The sequence below is a fragment of the Muscardinus avellanarius genome (assembly GCF_963383645.1).
Source record: "Muscardinus avellanarius genome assembly, chromosome: 6".
Classification (NCBI taxonomy): domain Eukaryota; kingdom Metazoa; phylum Chordata; class Mammalia; order Rodentia; family Gliridae; genus Muscardinus; species Muscardinus avellanarius.
In genome coordinates this window covers 86,131,707-86,158,985 of record NC_137791.1, presented here as the reverse complement: position 1 = coordinate 86,158,985, position 27,279 = coordinate 86,131,707, and the positions used below count along the sequence as shown (strand labels likewise).

Below are 27,279 nucleotides of genomic sequence, written 5' to 3'. Positions count from 1 at the left end.
GCTGGCTTAAGAGACCCTGTTTCCAATAAAAATGTAAAAGTAGGTTTGGGAGTGTAGCCCGGAGGTAGAAGGGCTTCCAGGAACCCCAGTACCACCACCAAAAAAAAAAAAAATTAATAATAATAATAATAATAGAAAAGAAAAAATAAATAAAAATTTAAGTATTTCAATATAGTTAATGTTCAGTTTTCTAATACTTCCTAAGTCATAGATTCATTAATGTTCACACCTCTACATATATATCTTTGAGATTTACTTGAAAGTAGGTATGGATGTCAATTTTTTTTTCTTTCTAAAATCTAAATTCTGCCTATTCTGCTTCAGTGATAATTTATCTCTTAACTATCCTTGAAACAGAAGTAGAATAGACAATTCAGTAAACATGATTTAGTTTTTCATAAGACAATAAAGTATCACAATACAAAGTAAATTAATTTATACATTAGCCATTGCCAACTTTCAATTTTTTGTGTAGTACTAGGGATTGAACTCAGGAGCATTCTACCTCTGAGCTACACCCCTCGCCCTACTTTATTTTGAAACAGGGTTTTACTAAGTCTCAGAGGATCTCACAAGTTGCTGAGGCTGGCTGCTAACCTTTTCCTGTTTCAGCCTTTCAGGTACTGGGATTATAAGCCTGAGCCACCATGCCCAGCCCAACTTTCAATTTTTATTTGTCACTGAAGTCACATGCTCATAAGAATTTCAGCATTAAAAATCTGGTATAGCCGGAATGATTGAAGGGAAGAAGAAAAGAAGAGAAAATAGAAGAGAGGGAGGGAAGGAGGGAGGAAAAGGAGAGGAAGGAAGGAAGGAAGGAAGGAAGGAAGGAAGGAAGGAAGGAAAATGTGTGAAAATTTCCAGTCTCTCCCCTTCTGTCTTAGCGACTGATTGTATTCCGGATGGTCTACATCTTAGGGCAACAACAATATGCCCCTTCAGCCCAGTGAGCTGTCCATTGAAAACAGAATAAGTGACACGTTGTACAAATAAATATAAAATGTCATTATATAAAAATATGTATAAAACATTTTAAAATTAAATATACTTCTATACTGTAAGTACTAATGTATTTCATTTGTATTTTTATTTATTCAAATAAATAGCAATATTATTTTAAGCCACCAAAAAAAAAAAAAATCTGGTATAGCTGGGTGTGGTAGCACGTGCTTGTAATCCCCGCACTTGGGAGGTGGAGACAGGAGGATCACATAGATTCGAAGCCAGCCTCGCTGGCTTAAGAGACCCTGTTTCCAAATAAAAATATAAAATAGGTCTGGGAGTGTCGCCCAGAGGGAAAAGGGTTCCATCCCCAGTTCCACTAAAAAAAAAAAATCTGATATAAATCTACATTCAATACTAACTTTGAAATATTTCCAGATAAAAATTTAGAAAGAAAAAAGATTACAGAATTATCTCAGTGTGTATTTGTTTAGTCTGCTTCATTGTCAGAAGTATACTAGTATCATTTTACCACGTTTCACTTGTGCATGCATGCACATACTCCTCACACATACAAACTTTTAAATCAACAAAACTAATTTATACCTAGATAATACAAATAACTTAAAATGTTACATAAAACTCTATTTCTTTAAAATGTAGTTAAATATATTTTCATGTCAAATCTTAGTACATATGAGAATACTATAATAGTGAAAGGGCTTAGACTCTACAGAGGAATTTTCTAGAGTATTTCACTTTTTACAAAATAGCTTGATATTATGTAGTAAACCCTATAAGGATATGAATGGTGTTCTCTGGTTCTATATTACAAATTACAGTGTTATAACTATAAAGCAGAAGCATATTTAAAATTCACATTTATATATAATTAAGACTCCATTTAGACATGGATACCAAAAGTGTGCATTTTTTGCTTCAGTGGTATCAAAATAGGAATATCACTTCAAATAACTGAAATAATTCAAGTTTAATAAATGAGTCAAAGCACCTCAAGTTACATGTGGTTTTGTTCTCCAGTGCCACATGTATCCACAGATAATGACAATCAAAGATCCCAGTTACATTATGGACATTCCATGGTTCTGGGAGACAGAAAGGTGATTTAACCTTGACAGAAGTAGCATTGTACTTCCATGTGATATGGATTTTACTTAATGGAACAACAAAAACAGTGACATGTTAAATGTGGAACTGATGCTATATTCTCACAGCTTCCTACTTCAAATTAGAACCACGGTAAAGACCTCAGAAAGGAAATATGAATGCTTGACATAAAGATGATGTGCTGTATGAATAATATTTTAGTTGAAGTAACCCAATGCTAAATTACTTATAAAGATTCACCTTTGGAATCCCGTTCCATCTACTCTTCTCACTGCTGAGGGGTAACGGGCACACCATTAGCATGTACACAGATGGAGAAAGAAAAGGAATGCTGACGACAGTAAGACACAGAGGTGGACATCACGGAGAAGTGAAAGCGGGAGGGAACACTAACCATATTAGGCTTGGATGGGCAACAGCGCACAGGGAAGAAGCCCTCCCACAGCCACACTCGCAGCAACTGAAAAGCAAACAAGAAAGCCCAAGATAAGGAAGAGATCCCACTCCCTCAAATATAACATAAAGGCACTGTAGACTTACGCAGGTGACTGCTTAGCTTCTCAAAAGCAAAAATTCCTAAATGCATACGATCAAACTTTTTTTCCACAGTGCCTTTGAATTTGAAGAAGCATCTTACGGGTTTCAGAAATACAGAGCTGTACTAAATAGTAGTTTTAATTTACTTAAAATGATTATTCAGAAGGAAATATAATGAACCACTATATTTGAATTAATTGTATACAATTAATATAAATATACAGATAAAGATGTAAGTCCATTTAAACATCTTTTTCATCAAGAGTTCCCTCAAAATTTACATTTGGAAGTCAAGTCTTTTAAAGACACATTTTGCACGTAGTCGGCCAGTTTATACTGAGGATAAGAACTTACTTATTTGGCCCGCTGCCTTTTAATGCCAGCGGGTTACTTATCATAAACTATTGAAAATGTTATGCTTATTTAACTTCTCCAATCACTTATGGAAGACTACCAATTTAAATGTATATTTTCAGATTTTAAAAATGAACCTTCAAATATATATTTTCAGAGGTATATCTATACAAAACATATAACCCATGCACTTTTATGTATATTGCAAAACCTGAGATTTATTTTTAATTTCCACATTTTTGTAGCAAAAACTCTAAAAAATACAAACAAATTTTTTAATAAAATATACTTTATTGATAGAAACCACGTTAAACTGATGACAGAATATAGCACAGAAGTTATTTAGTGCTTCAATGCATTCGCTTTCATCTATTTTTTATGAATTGCATTTATGGTGATTTCAAGAGAACTGTAATGTGAGTTCAGTAATGATGCAATATACCAGCAATTCTAGGCTTTTGATTAAAATCTGACTGTTTGACTTTACTTAAAATATATCTACTCTATTTTTTATCAAAAAGAAGAAAATATACTATAAATATTCAATAAATTTGCAAGTACTGTTTGAAGACAGATAAATATTTCCAAACACTTGCCACTGAAGCCCAAAGCTCATAAGAATAGAAATGGACTATTTTCAAAGAAAAAGTATACATTTAATACCTTTTATCAGCATTGATGATACTTTATTTTTAAGTATTGTTAATATCTAAATACTTAGATATTAAAATAGAAACTTAATCAGGAAGATGGATACTAAGGCATTTATTTTCAATTTGACTACTTTAAATAAAATATTGTAAAATACATGCTAATTTTAATATTATTTTCACTGAATATACTGAAAATAAGTTATGCTTTATTATGATACTCTGATAATAGGTAAAACATTCAACCTATTTTGGCCAATATTAATATATTTCTATTTACTTTTATTTTGTTAATGTCTTAAATGATTACTAAAATTATATGTAGGTTAATTTTTCTATTGCTTCTGCCTGTTTCATCATGCAGATTAGAGACAGGCAAACTATGGTCCATGGACCCGGCCCAATCCAGCCCACCACTAGTAGTGGTAAGTACAGTTTAACTGCAAAACAACATATTCAATACTTGTGTATGGCTTTGTTAGTACTGCTACAACAGAGTAGTTGTGACCAAGATGGTATCTTCTGCAAAGTTAAACACTTAATAGTTGGCCCTTTAAATAAAGTTTTCCCTTATTCCTTATACTGCTGATTTCTTCAGATAAAGATGATTCCTTGATAGTTTTTTTTTATTCCCTTCACAGTTCAAACATAATAAATGACAATGTTTTACTGTAATTAGTATCAATGGCACAATTACATTGATTTATTGGTACCTAATAATATAGGAAATGTGTTTATATTTCCTATGTATTTTATATTTTATGTGTATATATGAATTCCAGGTGAACAAAAACCAAGTGATTATTATTAGCAAATGTATCCAATTGTTTTTAATGAGCAAAAAGATGACACTATCTCCTGATAAAGTGCAAATATCCCTATACCTAAAAAAACTTTCAGTTCATAAACCCATATAGTACTGTGCTTAGAAAATCAGTTCCCGCATTCTGATTGGCCATGATCAGGGTTTGTTTCCTACTCAGTATTCTAGTAATCAAGAAACAATTATGATACTAAACATAATAAAAACATTTTATTAAGTTTTATTAACTTAAAAATTTGAAAGCTTGTGTCTTATGAATTAGTGCATATATACCACATACACATACACACATACACACACACTCACACGCAATTTACTATAGCACAGAATTCACAAATTTTAATCCTAAATAATCTAAGTCATCTAAACTTATCCTTAGAACTCCATTATTTAAATAGGAAAAAATTTGAAAACATGCAAAATAAGACACTTTTATTTTTAATTTTTGTTTTAGATTTTACACTGATACTTCTTTTGTTTGCTTTTAAGAGGCTCTGCATAGAATTACCTTGGGTAGCTTAGTTAACCTCTTTGTGTCTAGGTTGATGGCTATAAAATAGTGATAATAACGGATCTTATTCTCAAAGGTTTTCTGAAACAGAATGAGAGAATATGTATATTGCACTTTGATCAGTTTCTAGCACATCATACTTTTTTAGAGAAAAGTAGGAGTTATTACTCTTGATAATATGAAAATGCATGTGACAGAATAGATTCTCATTTTCTCAGGGGATTTGATTTTTTTTCATGATCCATATACTACTATACTAAATCTTTCCATTTATAACAAAGAATTACATGCAGGTCAATTCAAATAAATACAAATTGTCCAGTGTAATTAAAAATATCACTTTCTCAAAGTACATATTCTAAGAATTTAGTGATCAAAGTATAACATGCATTCATATGTTATTAAATAAATTAAAACTGAAATTTCTTTTATGTGAATATATGACATGTGATAATAAACTCCAAAATAAGTCTTTTGAAATAATTATAAGAATGCTGTCAAAGTAACACCTTAGCATCCTACATATAAAATATATACTTTCCTTAATCAATAAATATTCAGGAAAGCAGGGTTGAAAGTGCTTATGAGTTGCAAAGATATTTATAAATAGAAACCAAAATGTGCTAGAAATAGCAGCCAGTCTAATTTCCAGGAGCTACGATTCCACACAGGTACATCTGCATTCCCATCAGTTCTTAGCACCTGGAATTCTGTAAGTAACTGCATGCAGCTATCACAAGACCATTATTACTAAGTTCAAAATAGCTCAGCCCTTTCAAGATTGTAATAAAAACTGTTAGGCTTTGTTTAACAAGATATTTCTATTCATCCTTCAGAAGATTAAAATATGATAACAAGAGCTTTCCAGATCCAAATAAGATTCAAATGAAAGTACTTTATAGCCAAGCCTGGGAGATAATTGATCAATATATGCATAAAGTATGTTAATATTAGTAGGATAACCTCCCTGCTATGGAAGCAAGGTGATTATCTCTCTGGGGAAGAGGATCTCAATGATCCTAGATCAGAGAAGAAAGACGTCAAGCTGTGAATAAATGATGATTTAAATTCTTAAACAAGTGATCTTACAAGAGGATAAAACAGTAAGATGCAGTTAGATAAACGAGAGGAATATATGATGAATAATTTTATGAAAGAAATACTTTTACCAGGCAGAAAATAATTTACTTGTTAAAAAAAAAGAAGACTAAAAGTCTGCATCACATCCATTTTTAAGTCAAACAACAAAACAACCACAAATGATGGTACTCAGTGCTGGAGAAGAGTGAAGCTGATGTTCTAATAAGTCATAGGAAACACTAAAAATGTGGCTCTAATCTTTCAAAAAAACCATACAGAGTAGCCTTGAATTAATTATGGCTTATTTAAGTTACATTTTTTCCACTTAAAGGGAGTTCAAAAGTGCTTCACATTAAACAGAAACCACACCATGAAATCTGATTTTTCCTCAGAAAGTGATGGTATATCCTACTGCCTCCCAGTTTCAGGCAGCAACAGCAAGCCAAAACTTCTTCTATGCTGCCAAATGATCAGGAGGAAGAGCGCCAGCATTCTGCAGGGTGCTGTGTCATTAGATATGATGCTCAGTAGTTTAGCCTTGGGAAGCACATTTTGGACTTAGGATATTTTCAATTTGCAAAAAGTTGATAGATGTGTAATCTCACTAAGGAGAACTGTACTTCAAAATCTATCAAATGGTGATGAAGATGTTCTCACACTGTGACCTCATTGTGTTGCAATGTAGTTAAACCTGGGGGTTTGCAGTCAAATTCAGTGCAGTCCTCTATAGTTATTGATGAGAATGAGATAATACTATAAACCATACCATACTGGATTGCTTTGAAGAATAACTTAATAATAAATGTGAATTCTTCTGTACTATGCAGGGCTCACAGAAAAAAACTAAAAGTTTTGCCTATATTGTTATAAGAGCATCACATTAAAAAAAAGAATTGGGGTACAAATGATATATCTGAGGTTGGACAGAAATTTGAAAAAACAATCAACAAAATATTTTTAATAAATATGCATTTATGGAGTATATAATGCAATGAATGAAAAGAAACATGATAAAATATTAATTTTATTTGGTAATAATAAGTGATTGATAGCATAAAATATATCAAACCTCTAGATCTATTTTGTTGGAGTGTTACATTAATAAGTGCTATGAAAAATTTTTCAGTTTTCTCTGATTTTATTTTTTGGTTATTTTACTTCATAATATTAAGAAACTTGATCAAGAAAATTAAATAATTTTCATGATGATGTTTATTATAGCATCATGTTATTCATACTCTATTAGTAAAAAATTTAAATGTGTAAATTATATTTGGAACAAAAAAACCTTGGGAAATTATTCACTTGTAATATTCACTGAAATTATTGTTTTGTTCATTTGTTAAAATTTCCCATGATGAAAAATTGCAATGCATTGACTAACCACTTCTCCCCACCCCATTCACATGTGAAAATCCTCACTGCCAGACAAGTAATATAGCCTTTGGGAGACAATTAAATCCTCTGGGCAAAGCCCTCATGAATGAGTCTGTAGCCTTTACACAAAGATTGCAGAGACCTCCCTTGCCTTTTTCTCCTTAGGAAGACACAGCAAGGCCACATTGTGTCACCAGGGAGGGGGCCCTTCACTGTGAACCAAATGGATCAGCACCTTGCTCTTGAGCTTCTCAAATTCCAGAACTATGAGAAATAATTTCTGTTGTTTGCAAGCCATACAGTATCTGGTATATAAAAATATTGAAAGATGGAGTCTTTTAAAAATTTTTATTGGTGCATTGTAGCCTTACATCTTAGTGGATTATAACATAGTAGGGGCATGCATGCACACATAACCCATTTAGCCCTAACCCAATTCCCACCCCATTCCCTCTCCCCTCCCTCCTTCTCATGTTTGGCTTAGTGATTGACTTTGACATGTTTGTGAATGTACATCATGTACATTAGGGAATTAGATATTCGATGACCCAAACTCTATTTTATTTTTCAAGTATGTGTTTAAAATAAAGATCAAATCACTCAACTGAGATAAAACGGAAATAAATTATTAAATTTCAAAGACAAAAAAACATACTCCACAAATCTATGTTCCCATGGCAGACATCCCTTTTTCATAAAGTTATAAGCAAACCACTTTAACTATGGGATCAGGAACTTGACTTAGTTCTTACTGTAAAAAAAATATTATTAGGACCTAGGAATATCAAACTAAATGAAAACGAAAGAAAGGAGACTAGGTGAGATATATTTAAACTGTACTTCAAATACTTTGTTCTCTGAGCTTCACTTAGTGATTTTCTGCATTTATTTAATCATTCTAATGAACCAGAGATAACTACAAAACATTAGATTTTTCTGCTATGAATTCCCCAAGTAAAGACATTGATACAACTAACAAATGTTATTGAGCATGTTTTATATCATTTTTAATTCAAATATATATTTTAACTCAAAATAGATTTAATCAAATATTAAGCATATTTTGTGAACCTTTTGCTACAGTCATAGACATAATCGTTTTTATTATTAGCAAATATTTATTAAGAATATATGTGCTAATATTTATTTTTGCGGTACTTGAGATGGAACCAGGGGCTTTCTTCCTCTAAGTTTCACCCCAGCCCTATTTTTATTCTTTATTTTGAAACAGGGTCTCACTGAATTTCAAAGGGCCTCATTAAGTACTGGAGGCTGTCCAGGAAGTGTAATCCTCCTGTCTCAGCCTCTCAAATAATGAGATTACAAGGGTAGGCACCATGCCCGGCTTGTACTAATTTTTAAGAACAGAAAGCGTATGACAATAATTTTCTACTCACACATAATGTGTTTCCAAACATGGCTTCAGAGTATAATCGATAAAAGAAACTTAAGCAAACACACGATAGAACAATATCCAAGCCTCATTTTGAATATTTAAATCAGACAGTTTGATCATTAAACTCCAACAGCATTACTTTTAAAGCTGTTAATTAATTCTAAATTTCCTCCAGTATGAGAAACACTGATCCTGTAGGTACTCAGTGAATACTTGTGGTACTGAATGAAATGTCGTATAGTAGTTTTAGGGGAATTTACTTAGTAAATAAAAATAAAAGATTTGTAGTTAGTATTTTAATGGTATGTATATTAGTAAAAACTTCAAAAGTACCTGGAAGTACTTAAAAACTGTGTTTTATATCAAGCACTTTTTTATTTTTATTTTTATTTTTTTATTTTTGCAGTACCAGGGATGGAATACAGGAGCAGTTTATCTTGAACAACACCCGCAGCCCTATATTTTATTCTTTATTTTAAAACAGGGTCTCACTGTGTTGAAAAGGGCCTCACTAAGTAGCTCAGGCTGTCTTTGAATCGCGATCCACCTGTCTTAGCCTCCCAGTCTCTGAGATTGCAAGCATGTGTCACCATCCCTGGCTCTATCAAACACTTTAAATAATTCTTCTGCAGCTTGTTTCAATGACAATTTATATTGTCAACAAATGAACACTCTCTTCCTTTGTCATATTGAGGATTGAATGTGGGTCTAATAAAAATTAAAGTAAGATGTAATTTCTTCTTTGCTTTTTCTATAAATTTCTTTAAAACTTACAGAAGGCCAACCATGATATTAGTGACTATTAAACAATAGGTTGTAAGGAGATTCACCATCTTATAGGAATCTTTACCATTGTCTCTTGAAAAACAAAATCACCATCTCCACCACTACCACTTCTACTACCTCCAGTATAACCAAAGCAAAAAGCAAATATATTATAAAAATATGCTTATTTTTATCTTAGGCAGGAGTAGTATAAAAATATGGCATGGAACTTTCTGATGACTGGAGAGCTCACTGAAATTTCTAGAGGGTGGAGTTTATTAGTTCACTGTAGAATACTTAACATATTTTAGAATGCTTAAATATGGCTTCAAACATCTGTCAATGAGGGAATAATGCTCTTTCCCTACTAACTTACCATATATATCGCTGACTTGGTCATTTCAGTATCTATCAGTTGTAGAAAAGTAAAAAGTGATGTGTAGAAGAAAGTACGAAGAAAGATGTGTACTTTAAAAATTTAAAGCCTTACCAGTTGTTCATTATATGAAATATTTATATGAATTAAATGAATCATAATCTGTTTTCCTATCTTTCTTGCAATAAAAATAAACAATATCAAACAGAATTGTGTAAAATATAAAAACTATCATATTGACTGGGCCTGGTGGTGCATGCTTGCAATCCCAGTACTTAGGAGGCTGAGAAAGAAGGATCACAGGTTCATGGCCAGCCTCAGCAAATTAGCGAGGTCTTCTGTAACATAGTGAAACCCTGTTTTAAAATAAAGAATAAAAGATAGGGCTGGGAGTGTAGTTTGAAGGTAGAATGTCCCTGGGTTCAATCCCCAGTGTTACAAAAGAAAAAAAATAACTATCATGTACTATAAAATTTAATATTTTACAAAAGCATTTTATGTTTGTAGAATGTAAAAAATTAATGTTTTAGTTTTTGAAATTCAGTTTGTATGTGAGAAAAGTCATCCTAATAATAAGGTGGGAAGGACTGAGAGATGAGGCTGTGGTAGATCACTCGTCTGTGTCCATGTGCCTTCTCTATCACAGCCTTGCAAACATCTCTCAAACATCTCTACATCCTCCAAGTACAGCTCAAATTCAGCCTTTCTATAACAGTACCTTTGTACTCATTCTGGCAGATATAATTATATGTCATATTCTCACACCAATTTGTTCTTAATTTATTCTATATACCCACCGCCTGTGGCAACCAGTCCAGTAAGTTAAACCACAACCACCCTACCTATCAGACCAAATGGTAGGACTTAATTAACAAATGCCAGTTTACTTAGTTTTTGCACCCTACCTTCAGTTTAGGAACAACCAGAGAAAGTCAAATCACATAGGAAGCCTTTCTCCTAATTGCCCCATTTTTGTCTTTTCCATGACAAAACCCTCCAATCCCATTAAAGGCATACCTGAAGATTTTCCCAATTTCCATTATAACACTCTTCCACTATCTTTGTTGCCTGAGTCTCTTTTCCAGTAACATCTAAAAAAAAACCCAGCCTGTGTTTCTTTTCATTTAGATGATTCCAGTTTATTTCCACAGAGAGCATTTCCAAAGAGATCATTTTACTAGCTCAATAAAGAAAAAAATACATGAATCTACCCTTGTGAAGTCAACCACTATCTGTTTAGTTTTGTCCCAACAGTAGTACAGACATATAGCATACTAAATCAGTTTTTTTTTCACCTTTTTTCTTGTTCTCCAGCAGGTCGAAGTACCCTGACCAAAACCCACATATTTCCATTTCCAGTAGCCTAACATTACTCTAAGTGTCTTCCATTGAACATGTTCCTTCCCAGTCATTCCATAGCTGAATCTAGTCTGTCTCTGATGCCTCATGGAGAAAAGAATATAACTATTATGATGAATATGTGTTCAGCTATTTTTGATTTTCATATATTTTAAGAAAAATAGAAAAAGTGAGGAAAGAGTTGTAAAAAAGCGATGCTACTTTTCCTAGCTTATAAAAAAGATTATTTATAGGCACAAATTTGAAAAAAATGTGCACACATAGTCCACGGTAGTATTTCCATTAATGAACCTTACTCTTCCTTCTTCCCTACCCAAGGACCACTTCCCTGGCTTCACTGAGGTCCTCTTCCATTATCTGGAGTCCCTATTACTTCCTATCCCATACATATTAGAGAAAACATATGACCCTTCACTTTCTGTGATTGGCTCATCTCACTTAACTTAATGATCTCTAGGACTTTCTATTTTCTTGAAAATTACTTAATTTTGGTTTTCTTTATTGTTGAGTAGAATTCCATTATGTGTATTTCTCATATTTTTTAATCCATTCATCCATTGATAGACACCTAGGTTGGTAACATAATTTAGTTATTGTGAATTGTGCTGCTATGAACATGGGTATGCATATATTACTGTAATTCTCTGCTTTCAACTCCTTTGGAAAGATATCCAGGAGTGATAATTTCAGCCACTATGGAGATCAGTAAGATGCCTTAGAAAAACGCATTTTTTTTAAGAAAAATATCAAATAAATATTAGTGGATTTGAATAAATGAAAATAAGTCAACTAAATAAGCCAAATATGTAATACCTGATTTTTAAAAATTTTCTTCCTTATATTTATGTAGTATTTTTCTGTAGTAGAACTGTGTCTACTTTATTAAACTTTAAAGTGGAGATATAAAATACACTAAGGTTTTTCACTCCCAAATAAATTGTGGATTAATACTGAAATTATCAAAATCCACAAATGATGTAAATATGGTGATGAAAATATTATAAGAACTAAAAAATGAGAAAGACTTAAAAGAAAGCTGAATGTTTTATTTTATATTAATATATTAAAGTCCATGTAAGTATATCTGATTATTAGTATTAGTATTGACTAGCATTATTAAAACTGCATGCTATGATATCATAAGTGTCATAATTATTTAAAATTTAATATGATAGTGTTAAATGTGAACTATTTTAATACATTATTCACATATATAACCTAATAGTGTTTAACTATAGATACAATTGCTTTATGCATGTAACTATGTTTACAAGTATGCATATATACACACAAATGTATATATATATAAAATATTTATGACTGTGAATATATATGTATATACATTAAATATTAGTGTATTAGTGGAATAAATATGTATATATTCACAGTGATAAATATATATATATATATATATATATATATATATATTATCCTCAACAGAAATTCACTTGATCAAACATTGAAAAATATTTTAACATTATAATATTTAAGTAAATATTAAGCTGATATAAATCAGGCAGATTACAAAATGGCTTTGATAGTCCAGAGCCACTAGACAAAAAAAATATCTATAGACACTTATTTAGTATATGCTACAGTTGAGAATTTCTAAGAGTTTGGAGAATGGTGATAAACAGCTGAATATACACACGTGTCTGTGGAAAGAAAAAACATTAATCTCCTACCACACAAAATTAATATGTAATATGAAATAGAAAATAAATACAACTAAAAAGCAAACAAAACTGGACTCTTTCAAAGACAAATCTTTACTATATGAAGTGTTAAAATCACACTGGCCTCTCAATAGGTAAAGAGCAGTACAAACATTTGACAAAACAGGTATTAAATAGTTGTGAATATATTTTTGTTTATATATTAACAAACCTATTAAGTTTCAAAAATAAAAAATACAACTAAAATTAAAATGCAGAACTATTTTTACTTTATTAAATTAGCCAAAACTGACTAGCTGACAATCCACCAGTCAATTTCATCTGTTGTCGAAAATGTTAATTGGTATAATAATTTAGAAATGAAGGTCACTGTCAATATCTAGTAGCAGTCTTAAAAATATTTGTATTTACTTTCTTTGAATCATATGACTCTAAAGACATTAAAGACAAAAACAGTAAAGAACAAAACAAACCATCACCCAAAATAATAACAAGAACAACAAAATGAAATCTTATAAAGGTCAGTCATTAGAATACCAAAAAGGCATTAATTTTTTTGTTTTTAAAGCTTTTTCAATTACTCAGGTAAAATCTGTGATAATGTTAAGTCAAAAAAAACCACAACTATAAATTATGAACTCATTTTATGAATTATATATAAATATATATTACAAATTATATACAATGCCTTAAAGATATGTGACAAAATGTCAGTTACCTCTGGTGGCCTAAGTATGATTGATTTTCTTACTATATTTTGCCATGTGTTTGTGATTTTTAATTAAGAATTGTGATTTTTCGGGCCGGGCATGGTGGCACACGCTTGTAATCCCCGCTCTTGGGAGGCAGAGACAGGAGGATCGCGCAGGTTCAAAGCCAGCCGCGAGCGCTGGCTTAGGAGACCCTGTTTCCAAATAAAAATGTAAAAATAGGTCTGGGAGTGTAGCCCAGAGGTAGAAGGGCTTCCAGGAACCCCAGTACCACCAAAAAAAAAAAAAAAGAATTGTGATTTTTTAATTAAGAAAATTAAGAATATATACCTAAATAAAATAACATCTAGAAAGAAATAAAAGCAATCAGTTTAATTATCAAACATTAAAAAACACATTTAAAATTTTATTGAAACTTAGGCCCTGCATGGTGGTGTACACTTGTAATCTCAGCATTCAGGAGGTGGAGACTGGGAGAGTCACAGTTCCCGGACAGCCTCAGCTGCTTAGCAAGACCCTTCGCAATCCAGTGACACACCATTTCAAAAGTAAAAGACTAAAAAATGGGGCTGGGGGAGTAACTCGGAGGTTACTGGAGATTCCATTCCCAGTACCATAAAAACAAAAGAAACAAAAAAATTGATTGAAAGTTATATGAAAGAAAAACTCATATGAAATGAAAGCAGCAAGACGACTTGGTAATGTCAGAAATCAGGATTCATTTATAAGAGTACTCATTAATTCTACCTTCAACGATATGTTAGAACATCTGAAGCAGTTCAGATATAATCAGAATACTTGTATTGGGGGTCTAAGGAAATACAATGCCATGGATGGGTGGATGGAAGCAGAATTGATAGTGATTTTCACTTTAGGACATAGGGTGTACTAAGACCATCTCTTGGAGATGCTGGGAGCAGGATCCAGTCACGTTGGCTTTGGGAACTGATAAAAACAAATGTTCTAAATAGCACAGGTTATACCTAGATATTTCAATAAAAAGAAGTATCTCCTTCCCGTTTCAATCTTTGAATGAAAACTTAGAAGATCCACAAGTGGGTTGAAATATACTAAATATGTAAATAGACAATTTTCTTTTTGAGGTTTGGAATGACTAAATATAATTGTTTGGGCTTCTGGAAATGCCTACTTTATCCTGGCTCACTACTTTCCAAATTAGTAGAGAAGCGTGGGATCCAACATATCATTAGATGTATTTTTGAAATAAGTAGAATAGAACTAAGTAAAAGAAAAATCAGATATTGGTTAAATAAATCAGGAGGTTCCTATATTAAAAATTCAAGAAATATAAATGCAATACTTTGGCATATTGCATATTTTTACTTTAAAAATTTATATGTAAAAATATTCTGTATCTCTTGCATGTAAATATCAAATTTATTCTGATTTGATAATGCTTGGTTAATCTTAGATCGTTTATGTCATGATGAAATAAAGATTAGACCTTTCAGTGGCCAATCTACATCTTGTGAATTTTCTGAGGAAGACTGGACCTATAGATTGCTATTTACTGATAATCGTGCTTATAGAAAAACCTAGAAATCAGAATAATTATGAAGATATGTTATCTATTTTGTTTAGTCATTCTAAACTTGGTATCCTTAAAAATAAAGCAATGTGGTGTTGGCATGTCTGATGATCTCAGGAACAACATGAGCTCTTGAGAATTTGTGGTAAGTTTTTTGTATACATTGAAAAAATTAATTTGAATATCAAAACTCTCTGAATTTATCTTATATTCCCATATTTTAAAAGTTGTTTGTTCAGTTCTTTGCTCTGTGATTGCATGTTATGATTGTCTTATAAACTCTTATATGTATATATTTGAAAACCAACATGTCTTTATATTAAATGTATAAATATTAAATAATTAAGTTAGCACATAAAGAATCAATTGAAACTCAAAGTAGATAATATATATATATTTTTTAATTCTGGCAAGACCAGGAAATCAAATCAGTTCTAACAGAAGACTACTACTAAATTTGCTTCTGGATGATTAAATAAAATAGATAGGTGTAACAATGTAGTGTCAGAGTAGAATTAGGATTTTCCACCATCAGAGGCACAGAAAACTCTTAGAGCTGTGTTAGAGAAATCTGTTAGATGATGGGAATATAGGAATTCTAAGAAATGGTGTTGAGGCACATTAAAGAGAAACTGTAATGTTCTGAAAACACCCAAAGAAAACCTAAGGAAGAGAAAAAATATCTTACTTTCCCATTCCCAACTTGTCACACTGATAGTATCTTGCCTTCTCATATGGGAGCAGGGATTCAGAATAAAAGTTAAAACTAACAAACAAACAATAACTGCTATATTAACTTTCCAATTACATTTCTTTAATTTCTTGCCTTTCAAATTACCATGGCCTAAGAATACTGCATTGCTTATACATCTTGTACTTTCTGTACATTGTGGCATTTGTAAATGTACCATTCTGGAATTAAACCTCATCTGCCTGGCCTGTATACTTCAGGAGGCAATTTACCTTTCCTTTAATCATCTTGGTTAAGGCTCCAGGCAACTATAAACATTTCCTTTAAAACAACCATCTGCCAGGATTATTTAAAGTGGCCAGTCCTACACTACTTGCCCTGCCCTGCCTTGGCTTTCCCATCAAGACTCCAGTACAGATTCTGTCTAGACTTTACACTCACTCCTCTTCAATCTTCTGATCACAATCTGGTGTTTCTTATGGTCTCCATGGCATACTGCGCCTTATTTTTCTAAAACCTCTGAGTGTTAATTAACTCAGCTTTCATGGGCTTCACCTGTGTTTCCTCTTCTGATCACATCTGACTATCATATAAAAGAATGTAGAACAAGAACTGAAGAATGACTATCATGGGCATGTGGATCCTATCACTAAATGCTACCAACAGGACGAAAAGATAGCAAGTCATAAACAAAAACAACAGTACTGAAGAGGCCCTGAAGGATAACTAAATGGCATTGTTATCTGTAATACTTGTAGAGCAAGAGTATATAGAACACAGAGAGCAAATAAAATCAGGTTATTTTTATGCAGAGCAGGATGCTTAAAGAATAAGAAATAATAAGGAAGGTAAGAGGGAGACAACAACAAAATATGTAAGCAGGATTGCAGTGATCTAGTAAGCTTTTTACTACTATACTCTCACTGGCATCAATAACACTGGAACATATGAAGTCAGTCTCTCTGCGTGGTACAATAAAGAATTCAGCTGTCAGAGACTGCATTTATTTGTTTCTTAGTTCATACATGGTCTTTACATGTGTGGCTTTTAGCTGGTATTCAGAATCATTTAGAACAATTTACTCCCATTTCTCAGCAATGAGTATATAAGACATGGCTCAGGAAATTACTGCTTCTTTTCTTGGTGACTAGATGTTCTACCTTTTGGCATAGGGCAAGGCTATTGATTTTCACTGAGCAGCAGGGTATTAGGTTCCTGTCAGAGCCAGTGTTATTGAGGCCTCCAAGAGATGTATTGAAATTCCCAGAAACCTAGCAGGCTCTTCCTTCAGAACCCAGTGTCCTCTGGCATGCAAGCCTGCTCACTATTTGAGATGGGGATCACATTTTTACAGAATAGAAATGGAGCTTCAGGCAAGTGGAACCTTAGACAAAAAGAGTATTTTGTTCCCGTGGCTTAGACTTTCAGCTTATCTTTTGTTTTATACTAGGTGAAATCTATGAGCTTCTCAATTCTTTGCTAAAATGATTTGCATCTTTGCAAATCAATTATATTGATTGCCTGTGGACTCCAGTACCATAGAAATTTCCCTTTGAAATGTTTGTCTCAATATAATCCAGTGATGTTTACATGTTTGATCTGTGAGAAATTGCAGGTGAGATATTCAATAGTGTTGAGCCACTGAGCCAGTAACCCTCTTAGGTTCAGTCTCCTAGGATGATTTACTTCCCACAGTGGGCAATTAGCTGTTGCTATGCTCTTAGTCTTCCTGGCATTACCATACCCTGATCCCCATTTGTCAGTCATTAATAAGTTATGATCTACTCTCTAATTATTTTTGATTCAGAGCCTTTAAAGAAAAAGGCATATAATCATGAAAAACTAGATGGGATAACAACTCTCAGATATTAAATCAATATCAGCATCTGGATTTATTGCTGTTTTCTAAAGTCACATATCTATTGCTAATTCATGAACCACTGAGATTCACTTACTCACTTTTAATGAGCTGTTTTCTAAAATCCGTGATTAGCTGTGTGATTACAAATATTTGTTTATTATTTTAAAATACAATTGTACCTTAAAATATTTTTATATAGCCAGGCACTCTTGTAATCCTAGTACTTGGAAGGCTGAGACAGGAGGATTGCAGGTTTGAATTCAGCCTTGGCAATTTAGCAAGACCCTGTTTCCAAATAAGAAATAAAATTGGACTTGGGGGTATAACTTGGAGGAAGAATGCCTCTGGATTCAATTCCCAGTACCACAAAAAATAATTTTCATATATTTTTCTTACTGAAAAAAAAATCACTTTCTTAACTATGTGGTTCTAGTTATGTTTGAGAGACCAAATAGATCAATGAATTTATGATATCCTTTTTTTTTTTTTTTTTGTGGCACTGGGGGTGGAACCCAGGAGCATTCAACCTCCGAGCTACACCCCAACCCTATTTTTTGGTCTCTTTATTTTTTTATTTTTTCTTTTGTAGGTCTGGGGATGTAACCCAGGGGCATTCGACCACCAAGCTATACCCCCTGCCCTATTTTTATACTTTATTTTGAAACAGGATTTCACTGAGTTGCAAAGGGGCTAGCTAAGTAGCTGAGGCTATCCGTGGACTGCGATCCTCTGGTCTCTGCCTCCTGAATGCTGGGATTACAAGTGTGTGCCACCATGCCCAATATATGATACTCTTAAACTGAAGATAATCAGTAGAAAAATACAAATGCTTGACCTTTATTACTATTATAAAAGCTAATTCTGTTTGGTAACGCCAGGCACAACATGATGTTGGCATTAGAATGCCAATATGTCAAATAAATAGTACCACAAGCAAGGGAAAATTTCTTAACTCCTATGTAATTCTTCAAATCACTGCATTTAATTTGTGATGGCATCAAGTTTTACCATTTGGGAAGAAAGCATTTTGGGGATAAAGAATCAATTGTGCTTATGTTAGCGTTATTGGCATTTTTCAAACTATCATTATTAATAGAGAAAAATAGACAAAGCACTTCTAATGGAGATTGATGCACAGTTCATCTTTAATTCAATAATTTATGAGGTATTCATTCAATTAGGTTATGTAGGAGAGCCACAGAAGTCTTTATCCTCTAAGTACTTACTGGCTGAAAACAGATTTTTTACACAGTATCCTGTAATTTGTGGTTTTAAGTGTTAAAATTCTATGAGAAATACTGATAAATTGTTCTAAACATTTTAGTACAAGGAGAGAATGCGTTGGATAAAGGAACTGAGGAAAGCTTTATGATAGAAAGAATGGTTAGTGAGGGTTGACATGTGGGCAGGGTTTAAATATTGCTAAATGTTAAGAGATGCTGGAAAGGTAGTTTGAAGCACATTTCCAAGGGTCTTGAACTCCTATTTCACTCCTCCAGCCATGTGTCATGTACTGGAACCCTGCACTATAATCTGTGTGTTGAAACTGAGCATATATCTGTCTGGGAAGATAAATATATTAAATTCAAATTAAACTACTTTTGGGGAATTTAAGTGTACACAGATGTGTAATCAACCTGCTTCCACAAAAGCAAAAATGGTCATGGAATTGGTAGAATTTGTTGTGTGTGATTTTAGAATAAATACAATTTTCAAGGTTCATTTGTCCAGGAAATGGTGGAGGGAGAATCCATTTAGACTCCATGTAATTTTCCTTACTTTAGAGTCAAAATACCACTTGATATTAATTTTGCAGTGTATTTTATTCATGGTATATTTCAGTCTAAAAGTTTCTAAATGTTAAAATCATTGTCATTATCAACAGAGAATCAGAGATTATACACTAAAGAGTTTACAAGTTGAGTGATCATAAGTCACTGGGGAGTTCTTTAGTAAAGGAAACAAGTCCTGAAGTCAGAGCTGATTCAAGCTCCAGGTGTACGTTCTAAACACATTTCCCAGGAAGGGATGGGAGAAGAAGTAGAGATACAAATCCCTTCCTTAACATCTTATGTCTTTTATAATAGCTGAAAAGACAGATCAAAAAGCGACAGAAGCTGTATGTATGAAAAACAATTCGAGTGTGCAGAGAAAGAAATCGTGGGTCATCATTTTGATAATACAATTGAGAGGATGAAATCAAGCAGATTTAAAATTAGGAAAAAGCCATGCACTTCTCTTGGGCAAAGAAGAATCAGACAAAAGGAAGAGCTAGTGCCAAGATATTAAAGCAAGATCACTCTAAAATATTCAAGAAACAGCAAGAAGATCATTTCCTCCTTTATAAGATGGATACAGAACTTGTACTGAGAAATGGAGTAGTTGTGAAATATTTTACATAAAACCCTCAGAATGGTTCCTAGTAGTAGACTGAATATAATTGATGCTAGAAATTATTTGAAAAAATGACATTTTTAATTTCATATGCAAAAGTCTTATCTTGGTATTTGTTTATTAGATGTAAAACAAATCTTTGTGATGGTTGATTATGAAGAATATGTCATATGCCACTTATTATAATTTAAGAGGCTTAAAAAAGACTACATTTTATAATAATTTTAAAGCAACAACAACACAACCCCAAAGCAATGTTTTATATAAAGCTACCTGTTTCTTAATGTTTCTAAAATGGTCCCAGTATCTTAATTTTGTTAGATTACTCTTCAAAATACAATATGTATTGGCACTGAAAAAGTTTTGACTTGGAAAACTATGAAACATTTCAAATAGACTGGGCTTCAGTTGTTTAATGGAAGTCAGAGGGAAATAGAATTTGGTCATTCAACCCAGGCATGGAATTTAAACATGATCAGGACAAACAAGGTAAGATCTTTTGCTCAGAAAATATTGTATTTTTATGGAAATTAAGCCACCCCTCAAATTAAATTTATCATCGCAGGCTCATTATGGCATGGAAGTTACATATGAATAGCTCTAAAATCAAATCCTAAGTCAAAAAAAAAAAGGAGTGTTTCTTTAGAAGCTGTTTTGTTTTAAATATCAAAATTGACCAGAACTTTAAGTTTTTGTGTTTATATAAAAGAACATGTACAAGCATAGGTAAGAATATATGTGTGTAATATTTGTGTGTTTTACTTGTGAGCGTGCATGTGGAATTAGTTTAAAATAAAAATTTCTAAAATTTTCTAGGATATAATTAAATTCATGAACATGTGATAAATGAGAAATCAAAAAGTATTAGAAAAATTAGTTTCATGAAATCTATATTGACAAATTTTCAAAGAAAAATCACTTCCGTATACTACAGTGTTTTACTTTTCGTTTTCTATACTACTAACTCTACTCATTTTGAGTTTCATATTAATTAAGAAGTGTCTAGTAAACTGGGCGTGGTGGCACATGCCTGTAATCCCAGCATTCTGGAGGGTGAGACAGGAGGATTGTGGTTTGCGGACAGTCTTAGCTACTTAGTAAGGGCCTCCACAACTCAGTGAGACCCTGTTTCAAAATAAAGAATAAAAATAAGGCAGGGGGTATAGCTCGGAGGTCAAATGCCCCTGGGTTCCATCCCCAGGCCCACAAAAAAAAAAAAAAAAGAAATGTCTAGTAATCAATTTCCAGAATTTAAACCCTATGCTTGAAGTGTGGACATAAAGGGGGTAAAGTCAACTTAATTAATGAAAGGAAAAATTGGGGAAAGATAGAAAGACTTTCTCATACATTTAAATAAAAAATATTGAGTTGATAGTCTTGTGAAAATCTGGTTGATTAATTAATATGTATACAATAGTAGATATGAGGAACTAGCTCATCAAAGTAGGATATAAAAATTATCAGTGTTCATTGCCATCACTGGTAAAAGAGAAAGATTAAAGGACAATGACAGTATGCTGTACATATCAGTTAAGTTTAATTAATAATTTTCCTAGGACAATTAGTCATAGGTTGCTGAGGGCATGCCAGTTGTTTTTTAATTTCCCACACACAAACTTAAAAAGTAATGCAAATGAAAGTGTGAAAAAAAATTAACTTTTCAAAAAAGCAATACTTAATGCTTTTATAGAAGATTATTACCTTTCAATTAAAAAAATTAGAACTTTACTAAGATTTTCAGATTTCCCTTATGCATGATGTATTCAAAATTGATGAAATCCTATAACTTCACAGTATTTAAATAATTATTTTAGACTTTTGTACTCAATATTAAAGAAAGAAGTAGTATTTGAGTGAGGTAATATTTCTTCTCATTTTCATTCTAAAATTTTAATCTGAAGTACCCCATACATTAGTTTGAGATTTCTCTTTTAAAGTATAAATGTCCAGTATTAATGGTTTCATTTGTCTTTTAAAGGGGAAAAGTGAGAAAAATATTAAATTAGATACTTGGAGAATTTCTTAGCTGATGTATATTATACTTGATTATGGTTAAAACTTTTCTTTTGACCCCAGTTTATCCAGTTGTAGATATATTTATTCAATTTTTAATAGTTTCTTCAAGATCAATGCTTGTTCATATATTATAAAGTGTATCTACATAGTAAATTTACAAAAGACATACAAAATAAACTTAAGCCTAAAATGATTAGAAAATCTCATTATTCTATTTATTTTTATCCTTGAGTATACTTTAGCACAAAAGTGGATTTTTTTCTTTGAATTGGATTAGTTGTATTAATGTGAAGTAGCCTGCAGTTATTTTTTTTTTTTTTGGTCTAAGTAAAAATTCAAACTTTCAGTAAATGCAAAAACTCAAGTTGTGTTTTTTCCAGGTCCCAGATAATGATTTAAACTGCCAATAATTATATAAATGATATTACTATTTTGCAATACATACAAGTAAAATAAATTTTCTGTATCTCCATTGGTAAGCCATAAATATTTTTATTTTTAATTAAAATACTACCTAAGGACAAATATCTGATTATCTTATTAGAGATACAAAAAGGTGATGATAGAGTTAGGTAAAAGTGAGAAGGAGCCGAGCATGGTGGCACAAGTTTGTAATCCCAGAATTTGGGAAGCTGAGACAGGAAGATCATGGTTTGAGAACAGCCTCAGCTACTTAGTGAGTCCCTTTGCAATTCAGCAAGATCCTGTCTCAAAATAAAAAAAACTAAAAACTAGGGCTAGGGGTGTAGCTTGGAGGTACAATGACCCTGGGTTCCATTCTCAAGTACAGCAAAAAAATAAAAAATTGATAAGGTAAATTTAATGTCATTATATTTGTGTGTGTGTGTGTGTGTGTGTGTGTGTGTGTGTGTGTGTTTATCAGTCAAATTTTGGCAAAAAGAGGTCAAAACATACACAATTCATATACCTACACTATCCCCAAAATGGGTAAGTTTCAATAATTGCTAGAACTAATGGTTCCCAACTTTTGGTTAGGTTTTGACCACATTTCTTCATTTAGTTTTTCTTTTATTTGACAAATCTTAACTGTTAGTTTAAGATAATGTAGGCATTACAGGATGAGTTAAGATTAAGACTAGAGAAAACTTGGAAAGTTCATTTACGTGAGATAATAAAGTTTTTTCAATAATAATATCATTTAGGAATAAGTATATGTATATATCATGGAATAAGTATATGTATATATCATAAACATAAAGTAATTCTTCCATAAAAATAAAATACAATAGCCAAAGCCAGTTTTATTATATGACAAATGGCCTTAGAAATTCAAGAAAATACATTCAACAAAATGAGTTAAAGAAAAAAATTGATACTGATAATAGAACCCATTCCTCACACATGCTAAGGGAGAACTTTGCTACTGAACTATATCCCCAGCCCTTTTAATATTTATTTTGAGACAATCTTAATAAGTGACCCAGGCTGGTCTATAACTTCCCATTTTCCTTCCTCATACTCCCAAGAAGCTGGGGTTAAGTAACGAAAATTTCATTAAAAAATTATTTATTTTAAAAAGATTTAAGACTCTGATTCCTTTTTAATGAAATTTGTCATCCTTTCAATTGAAGTGTTTATGGCAAAACTGGTGAACCCAGCTCATCTTTCAGAAAGCAGGTATATTGGTTGGGCATTGTCCCCGGATGACTTCAGAAAGAAATGGGGCACATGCCAGCCAACCCTTGCTGGGCTGGGCATGACTGTCTTCAGAAGAACACAGACTGCCTCCCAGATACACATTCTAAAAATGTATAATTTCTGTTCTAACATTAACAGTAAGCAACTAGTTACAAAATATATTCTTTAGAAAACTTTGAACAATTGAAAGGAAAAGAACAAGAACTAGAAGAAATGAAATCTTCAGATACAAAGAGAAAGGATGTTCTAAAATTCTAGCAATGTTTTATGAAAATAAACTACCCTGTAGTTTATGGATATAGTAATAAATCTTTTCAGAAACCAACAAAGAGAATACTAAACAGTTCCTAATTTGGGATATTTACGAGTTGAAGAGGTGGTAAAGAATAAGTGGTAAACAAGTAAAAGTATAACAAAATAAGTATAAATTATATCCTGACTTTTTTGGGTGGGGCTTATAGTATATTTTTATATTTTTGTCAAGCTTCAACACTTTCATGAAGACTTTCATCAAACTTTCTGTAATAGTCTAACTACACCAAAACAAAATTTTAAACGAACAATTCTCATTATTGAACATATTATTTTTAAAAAATGAAAATATAAAAATATTCTTGATAGAGAATACTATTTACTTATTTATATTTTATTTCTGAAAGATTGATTATGCTTAGTTCAAAGCCAGAAAACTCTTTTTCAAAACTTCTTGGGTGCTCTCCCTCTTTTATTTTTAAAATAAGAAGTATAGATTTGTAATACAAATATTCTTATATCTACTGATATAACATCCATTGAAACTCACTTTATGTCGCTATATACCCCGATTGACATAATAAAGTAGAAATTTCTCTGAAGCTGAAAATAAAAGCAGGCATTGAAATAGTTTGGCTCTTTCTAAAAATGTTTATTTGCCAGAATGTCTTCTTTAAAGAATTGTGAGTCCTATTCCTCAAAAATATACTAGGCATGGTCAGAGATCTTTCCCAAACACTAATTAAAATTAAGCATGCAATATTTGACAGGGGATAATCAGAATTAAAATAAGCGATATTAGGCAAAGAGATGTGGTTATATTAATAACAATAAGAATACCATGTCAATACTACTTGTGAAAAGAGATACCTAAAACAGAAATTGTGTGCTTAAAAATCAGCACTAACATGTACACAATAAGGCTTAAGAAATACATCATGCACCCAAGTGATCTTCTGATATACTGCTTGCCTGATTTGTTTACGGATGTGCTTAACACCCAAATGGTCAGATCAAGGTAAGGATGAGATCAGCTGTAAAAGTACAGAAGCACAGCTTCCTCTCTTACCTTCCACTGAGGAGGAAGCCAATAACCACTGCCAACAAAATGACTCCCACCGTCACAGACACAGCAATTATAGGAATCTGGCTTTGATCGCTGGATGCTGCAACTGCTGGTAGGAGACACAGAAAATGAAGCACATAGTTAAAGTGATCCTATGCATTCAAAATAAGGGCTACTTAGTAGTCAGTCATCAATTTATGGCTTAAGCAATTCACCTACATTTGGCTGGGATTTCTCCATAATGCCTCTTCTCAAAAGTGTTTAATTGAAAAGACATCTAGTGGAGAAAATATTTACATTCCAAATAGAAATTCAAAAGCATCACTAAGTCACTGATTATTTCCTTGTCATCATAAAAAATGAATGTGTTTTGTTTGCATAGTAGTCATCTAGGGGCTAAAGGTTTACAGGATAAAACAGAACATCTTCAATGACTTCAAACACCCGACTCTAAATAGGCCAGTGTTAAGTAAATGAGATTTCAAATCTATAGTCTGTATCCTACTCTTTTCCAGAAAAACATCTGATTACTTCAGAAAAATTTTTCTTCATAAAGTCCAATATGATGTGATTATAACCTCATTGAAACTAAATATAATGCCAATACTTACTATAAAAATAATTCCTATCAGAATGCCATCACAAAGCATATCTTATAAATAGGATCACTTTTTGAAAACTATCAAGGCATAAACTTTGAACAATAAGAAGATTGAAATACTGATTAGATTCCGTTACATCAATTTTTTAAAAAATGGACAGATTTAGATAAAATATTTGATATTTTAACAATACAATTGCTATAAGAGAAATATGGACATGATTAGGTAGTTATACATACATAAGCAAGAGAATTTTTATTTTGTGCCAATTAATTTTATACAAGAAAAACATAAAGGAAAATAAATTTTATTAAGGTTCTCAATAATCTTTCATAGAATACCTGTCATGCTTGTTGTTTAAGGATATAATCATTTTGATAATTTTATTTTATGTTTTTCCTATACTTTATATGGAACCATAAAAACTACTGAGGTAGAGTGCCCCTGAACTCTTTTCAAGTGCAAAAATATAATACAATAAAATAAAGAAAAGTAAATATTTTAAAATATCAGAGGCTTCCATTCTCACTTAGAGTAATCATAACATCCTTACAATGTCTTGTTGCTTCACTTTTCTTTTTTCTTTTTTGATACTAGGGATTGCACTCAAAGGCATTCTACCTCTAAGTTATATCCCCAACCCTATTTTATTTGGAATTTTTATTTATTTTATTTTATTATTTTTATGTGGATCATACTGAAAATGGCACACATTCAGACTGTGCTTGGTGCCCTCTATGAATGTCCAGGTTAACCATGCTACATTCATACTTTTACACATATTTGAGTGTAGCTCCTCAATTAATCACCTCAGCCTTCTTTGTCTCTTACCCTTCCATTTCAACTTTGCTGAGGTTTTCCCTCCATTATCTGGAGTCCCTATGGTATTTCTAATATTCTCTAATTTGGGAATATTAGAGAAAACATAAGTCCCTTTTCTTTCTGTGCTTGACTGATCTCTTAACATTGTATTAAGTTAATCATTTTAGATAATTGCCAAGAGCTAATTTTAACAATGTGCTATAATAATGTACATATATGCAAGGATAATATCTGGAATTAAATAATTGTTAATAGTATACCAAAAATTCCTAAATATTTAATACTTTTTATGAAACTATTTTATAAGTAATTCTAATTAAACACATAATTATGCTAACATTTAAATGATTTTATCTAATTTACACTGATATCAGATCTTTTTTAAACAGGAAATTAAATCAAAGGGTTATGAAGATTTTTAAAAATACATTTTAATTATTAATTTTTAATTTACAAACTTTAATTTCTTTGATGAGTTTTAACATTATTTTCTATTAATATATACTGATTAACTCCTAATAATTTCTAATAGGACATGATTAAGAGTTTATACTATTTATTTCTTTATTTGCCCTGAGGAAACCAACATTATCATTATTATACTAACTAATACATATAGAACTAATATAAATGAAAATATAGAACTTATAGGGCTGTCAGTGCCTTTAAACTTATTATTTACC

The 27,279-nt window shown here is 31.9% G+C and overlaps 1 protein-coding gene across 10 annotated transcripts in view; it reads right to left on the bottom strand.

Moving 5' to 3' along the window:
* EPHA5 (EPH receptor A5) overlaps positions 1 to 27,279 on the bottom strand; it is a gene marked incomplete at both ends in the record, with an annotated part of 332,505 nt that overhangs the window by 52,076 nt on the left and 253,150 nt on the right. For 4 of the 10 annotated variants that reach the window (XM_080696953.1, XM_080696959.1, XM_080696958.1 and 1 more), the window contains 2 exons: positions 2,465 to 2,530; positions 25,176 to 25,281. In XM_080696953.1, coding sequence (XP_080553079.1) covers positions 2,465 to 2,530; positions 25,176 to 25,281 — 172 coding nt within the window. The remainder of the gene's footprint in view (positions 1 to 2,464; positions 2,531 to 25,175; positions 25,282 to 27,279) is intronic. The other 6 variants (XM_080696956.1, XM_080696960.1, XM_080696962.1 and 3 more) reach the window with 3 other exon arrangements.